The sequence below is a fragment of the Cyprinus carpio genome, chromosome B21, assembly GCF_018340385.1.
Source record: "Cyprinus carpio isolate SPL01 chromosome B21, ASM1834038v1, whole genome shotgun sequence".
NCBI lineage: Eukaryota > Metazoa > Chordata > Actinopteri > Cypriniformes > Cyprinidae > Cyprinus > Cyprinus carpio.
This window is the reverse complement of record NC_056617.1, coordinates 951,533-957,751: the sequence shown is the minus strand read 5'-3', so window position 1 is coordinate 957,751 and position 6,219 is coordinate 951,533. Positions and strand designations below refer to the sequence as shown.

At 36.0% G+C, this 6,219-nt stretch overlaps 1 protein-coding gene across 1 annotated transcript in view; it reads right to left on the bottom strand.

The window, feature by feature from the left end:
- Positions 1 to 2,838: 2,838 nt before the first annotated feature.
- The window catches only part of LOC109061444 (trimeric intracellular cation channel type B-like), a 13,314-nt gene continuing 9,933 nt past the window's right edge, over positions 2,839 to 6,219 (bottom strand). Inside the window, 2 exon segments of the mRNA XM_042748038.1 lie at positions 2,839 to 3,362; positions 5,008 to 5,125. Coding sequence (XP_042603972.1) covers positions 3,141 to 3,362; positions 5,008 to 5,125 — 340 coding nt within the window. The 3' untranslated portion in view covers positions 2,839 to 3,140.

Genomic DNA, 6,219 nt, shown 5'->3' with positions numbered 1-6,219 from the left:
GAACCGAAAGAACACCTTCTTCATGTTCCACAGAAGAGAGAAAGTCATGAGGGTCTGAAGGACATGATGGCAGGACTGTGACGTCTGTGTGAAAGGCTTCTGTGGATGCAGTCGCTGCTGCTGCTCTGATTTGTTCTGCTTCTCATGGCTTCTGTGTCGCCTTTGTCTCCAGAGCAGAGGAACACAAAGAAGGAGGGTCCGGCGTCTGTGTGTGTGTGTGTGTGTGAGCTCCCTTTGTGTGCGTCTGCCTTTGTTTGGGACGTACCACTCGGTGTCACCAATCGGCTGCGGCTCCGCTGAGAGCGAGGCGGGCCCTCGCCGGACCCTCACACACAGCGGGACCCCTAGTGGACGTCACATGATGCTGCAGCTGGCCACAACAAAAACACACACACTTAAACTTGAAACAAACACACAGTCAGATTAAATAAAAAACAAAAAGAACGAGTGTGTGTGTGTGTGCAGCATGTGATGACATCACTAACACAACAGGACGGATTCACTGCACAATATACCACAGACCCATTTCTTTAAGACAATCAATCAACTATTAAATGCCATTTCTGTAGTCGGGAAACAATGTAAAAGTTATTTAATTCAGACTTATTTTTTTTTCTCTTTATTTTTCAAGGAAAAAAAAATGAGAACTTGAGATATAAATTAAGAATTCTGGCTTTTCCCCCTCAATTCCAAGTTTACAATTCAGGAAATAAAACTCAGAATTTTAAAAAAAGGAACAATATTTATTTTTCCCGTGGCAGAAACAAGCTTCCATTATGAACTGGCAAATTACGGTGATTTATTTTTATTGCCTCCTAGCCGATTCACCTTTGGTGTCTTGCCTTCAAACGTATTTAAAACTGTGTGCAGTAGAAAAAAAAAAAAAACCTGTCACTGGGGTGGTACTTTCTGGGGTGGTACTTTTGTACCTTTACACCTTTGAGGTACCAATACAGACTCTTTAGGTACAACGTTGTGCAATTTTAAAATTTACCAAAACATACAAAACCATTGAAAACTTTTTTACCCTATTTCTGAGAGTGCACAAGTATCATCCCAGAAATTTATATGGCTATTTTGACTTGTTTTGTGTCTAATCAAATAATGTCATAAAAATGCTCTTAATGTGCACAACACACACAGTGTGAGCAGCGTGTTATTATTAGCGCTCATCATGACATCACAAAGGACAGCAGAAGGAAATTTCCCGCGCTCTCTGTCAGAATGCTGTTGGCACGGCAACAGCAGCGCGCGCACATTCTTGGCAGAGTTATTTCCCGCCGCGGGCCGTTTGGAAATCATTGATGATATTAGGCGGGAATAATTGAGATGCTGATTGCTCCTTCACACCAGTAAATGAGATTATGTTCTGTTGATCGCTCATTAACAAACCTAAAGCATGATTATGAAAATCACTTCCTGCTGCCTGGAATGCATGTTCCATAGAGTCATATTCAATTACATAAATCATGCAGACACAATAAAACACCAATTCAATTTCTGCAGAATGTGCCATTCGATATAATGAGTGATTAAACAGTGCCGCATTCGCTTGGCGTTTCACGCTCTACAATCTTCTTTGTTGTCATTTCAGCTCTATATAGCTACATCATCGTTTACATGCTGTCGATTATAATAACTTGTCATGAATCAGTTTTAATAGACTAAAGAGATGCACAGACCTTGTCTGTGTGAACTGTGTCCGTTGTTTCAGCTCCTGTCATTAACCTTCACCTGGAAATGTTCTCTAATAAAACACATTCAACATCAATAATAAACCTCATTCATTTAAAATAAATAAATTTATTTATTTAATGTGAACAATGTCTTTTTTTCATGTGATCAAAACCAATAAATCCAAACAATCCGAATTATTGACACCGGCTCAACCAATAATATGCGTTTAGGGCGGGGCTATCTTTGTTTGTCTGATTAAAAGACTGAAAAAAAACCCTCACTATTTTTCCATTTCTCTTCAGTTTTGCAGAAAAACACACTTCAGCTTTAAAAATACGAGACATTTCTGCCTTTAAAACATCCAGAATGTGTTGACCCTTAGACTTCCAGTGCATTACTGTAAACACCAATATTGTGTTGAGTTTTTTTTTTTTTTTTTTTTTTTTTTTTTTTTTTTTGTTAACATTCAGTGAAAATTATTTTTGGGCAGGATGTACATGGAGTTTAAAAGAAGAGTTCACCAGAAAAGTGAAACTAGAAACCATTCTAGATTTAAATTAGTTTGTTTCTTCATCAGGTTTGTAGAAATGTAGCACTGCATCAGTGTCTCATCAATGGATGCTCTGCAGTGAATGGGTGCCGTCAGAATGAGAGTCCAAACAGCTGATAAAAACATCACAATAATCCACAAGTAATCCACAGCACTCCAGTCCATCAGTGAACATCTGGAGAAGACAAAAGATGAAACACATCCAGCATTAAGACGCTTTTAACTCAAATACATAGAGTCTATAATCCATAATAACACTTCCTCCAGTGAAAAAGTGTTCTGTGGATTACTTGTGGATTATTGTGATGTTTTTATCAGCTGTTTGGACTCTCATTCTGACGGCACCCATTCACTGCAGAGCATCCATTGATGAGACACTGATGCAGTGCTACATTTCTACAAACCTGATGAAGAAACTCAGATGGTCGAGCCCATTTTCAAGCTGAATTCATTCTAAATGATTCCTGTAAATAAATGCAGCAGTAAGACCAAACCTGAAGCTGGAGCTCATTAAGAGTGCATCAGTTTTCCTGTGGATTTCATCACTCATCAGTGAGTCTGTAGAGAAATCTGATGTTTTCCACAAACACAACAAACTGAAGACAGACGAGTCAGAGCCAGTGAATTATATTCAATCATTTCAGCACTCAAACGTCTTAAAACGGGTTCCAGCATTCGACTTTCAGTGACTGCATTCATAAATGCATTATAAATATTATTAAAATATATTATCCTCACCATTACAGGATAGAAAAGAATAGAACTCAAGCAAATATGTACATATCAGATATCAAGATAAAAAGAGCATCTGTGCGTTTCAAAACTTCCTCAGCAGGAAACGTGTAGAAAAGATTCTCCGGCACAAAGAAGAAGTTCCTTCTGCTACAATAACACCGTCTGTTCTCCGTCGGGATCAGTCCGTCTTCTTGGTGTTTTCAGCATCTTTGGGGTTGGTTTGGTCCGGTTTGTTGGGAGCCGATCCGTTGGGTTTGCTGTGGATCGGAGAAGATTGGCAGCTCGGGGTCGAGTCGGTCAGAGGTGAAAAGGTCAAAGGTCGAGCGAACAGCGTCTTGTAGAGCAGAGACTCCACCGCTGAAAACGGATACGAGGACGAACCCAACAACATCATCCGCATCTGAAACAACAACAACATAAGAATCTATGATGAATTAAGTGAGTTCATGATTTAAAAAAAGAGTTCATATCTTTATTTTGCACCACTAAATAAATCATCATTATATGAGGATTATAAGACTTTACTTAAAGAAAAAAAACAAACAAATACATTTTTTTCAGTCAATGCAACAAAAATTAATTAATTTAAGAAATACTGATTGAAGAGTGAACTAAGACTTTTAAAGACTTGCAGAGTTTCTCAAAAATAAAACTCAAAGATGAGCACACATGTGAAAGGAACCCCTCAGACACACTCCTGCGTGAAACAGAAAGCTGGAGGAGAGAAGCGCTCGTCTTGAGACGACGCCTGCAGAGGTCAAAGGGTGCGAGCGTGAGATCTGACTGAAGAACTCCAGATTCACCGTCCGTCTCGCTCAAGAACTTCACTCTTTTTAAAGCAGAGTGATGCAATTACATGAAAGTGATGCAAAGAGCGCGAGAGCCGTGTAAGAGCACAAAGCGTCTCGGATCACACCGAAGGGCAACACCACTCACTTTGATGAGCTTTAGCTTTAAATTCAGTCAAACGAATGCCGACAGACATCTGTCCAATTCAATCAAACGCTCTCTTAGCCTTGTTTCTAATGGTGAAATCACAGCTGATATTTGTGTATCAGTAAATACACACACAGAAGGTGAGCTATAATGATGTTTCACTGTACACTGTCAATAACCTGTGACCTGTTACACTGCGTGTTTACTTCAGTGAGTGGCGTACTCTTATAAATACAGTTATTTTGCATTTCTAATTCTGTTTTGCATTAAATGTTAGAATGTTTGACTGTTTTGTCAATAAGGAGCTAACATTCAGGTTGTGTGTATATATATATATATATATAGAGAGAGAGAGAGAGAGAGAGAGAGAGAGAGTGAGTTCATTTGCAAAAACATAACTTTTTTTTTTAAACAATTTTCAAAAATCATGTTTGTTCAAATAAAAATACACCTAACTAACACAATAAAACACAAAAACATGATAACATAAAAAAATGTTTTTGAACATTGTTAAAAAATGCAGTTATATGTTTTTGCAAATAAACTCTTCATATATATATATATATATATATATATATATATATATACAACACACACACACACACACACACACACACACACACACACATAAAATAACAAAAAGCATACATATTATATATTTATATATTTTTTAATACCTATTTATTATTACACGCACATACACAAATACACATATTTATTATACATATATACATGTATGTGTACGTGTAATAAATATATTATTATATATTATTAGAAATAAGACTGGTACGATGCACAAAAAATACATAATATTAATAATTTTTAATAATATTTACTAATATAATATGAAAAAATTCCATGCATATTTAAGGTTTTCTGGACTATTTTGCACATTTTATTTTATTATTGCTTTATACTTGTATTTTCTTTTTTTCCCCTTTTTTTGTGAAGCATAACAACTATAAAGTGCATAATTATAGAAATGCAATAAAAATCAAATGTATTACTATTTTTTTTTTTTTTTTTTTTTTTTTTTTTACTTTTTTGACAGATCTAGATATAGATGTATTTTCATATGAAGCCAGATAAGGAGTGTCAGACACACAGACCTTGTTGGTGACGATGAAGAGCGTGTAGATGAAGATCAGCTGATGCGTCTGGATCGGGAGAAAGTGGCACTGCTGGAGAGAGAACACAACCGATCCCAGCAGCGTCACCTTGGTCGGGCTGCACACACACACACACACACACACACACACACAGAGGTCAAAGGTTAAACGAGGAAAGTTAAATATAACAGCTGTGACTCTACACTGTAAAACAGACAATTAACACATGACTGAGATGCACATTCTATAGAAATGTGTCAAGTTTAACGTCACTCTGCAACCATGAACCTTCTAACATTACCTAGTGGAAGAACTGTACAGTGTGACTATTATTAATAATAAACTGCTATAATCCATTTAACCTTCACAATAATTGCTTTTGTCATTTCGACTTTTATTTAATAAAATATAAATTAAATAATAAATTAAATTAAAAAATAAAATAAAAAATTTAAATCAAAATAATATAAAAAATACAACATTCTAATTATATTATTAATTATTTTGACATTTAAAAAAATAATAATATTTTAAAATTTAAACTTCAGGTTTTAGTTTTTGTAGGCTGAAATATTTTTAGTGGACCACAAAACCAGTCATGGGGTAAATTTATACATCATTTATACATCATAGCACAATAATAGAGATACAACTATTTGAAAATCTGGAATCTGAGGGAGCAAAAAAATCCAAATATTAAGAAAATCATCTTTAAAGTTGTTCAAATAAAGTTCTTAGCAATGCATATTACTAATCAAAAATTTAGTTTTGATATATTTACAGTAGGAGATTTACTAAATATCTTCCTGGAACATGATCTTTATTTAATATCCTAATGATTTTTGTCATAATAATAAAACAAATATACCTGTACTACTGATGACTGCTTTTGTCAAGATAAGTCAATATGCACTGATTGCGTTGATCTGCACAACCGATCAGTGTTTTATTCTCCATCAGATGCTCAGAAACACAGTGAAGATGCATCGAACGAGGCTCGTCTCCACGAGAGCGACACTTACTCTCCTGCCTTCTTCCACACGAACCCTTTCAAGTGCCACTCGCACAAAAACCATGACAACAAGTGTCTCCAAGAAATCAATACAGAAGCCAATTATTCTACCTGCGGCATTCTGGGAGCAAACGCTATTATTCTGAGAGAAAGAGAGTCCAGGACAGCAAACGCACAGATTCAGCTTCTGCAGACAAACA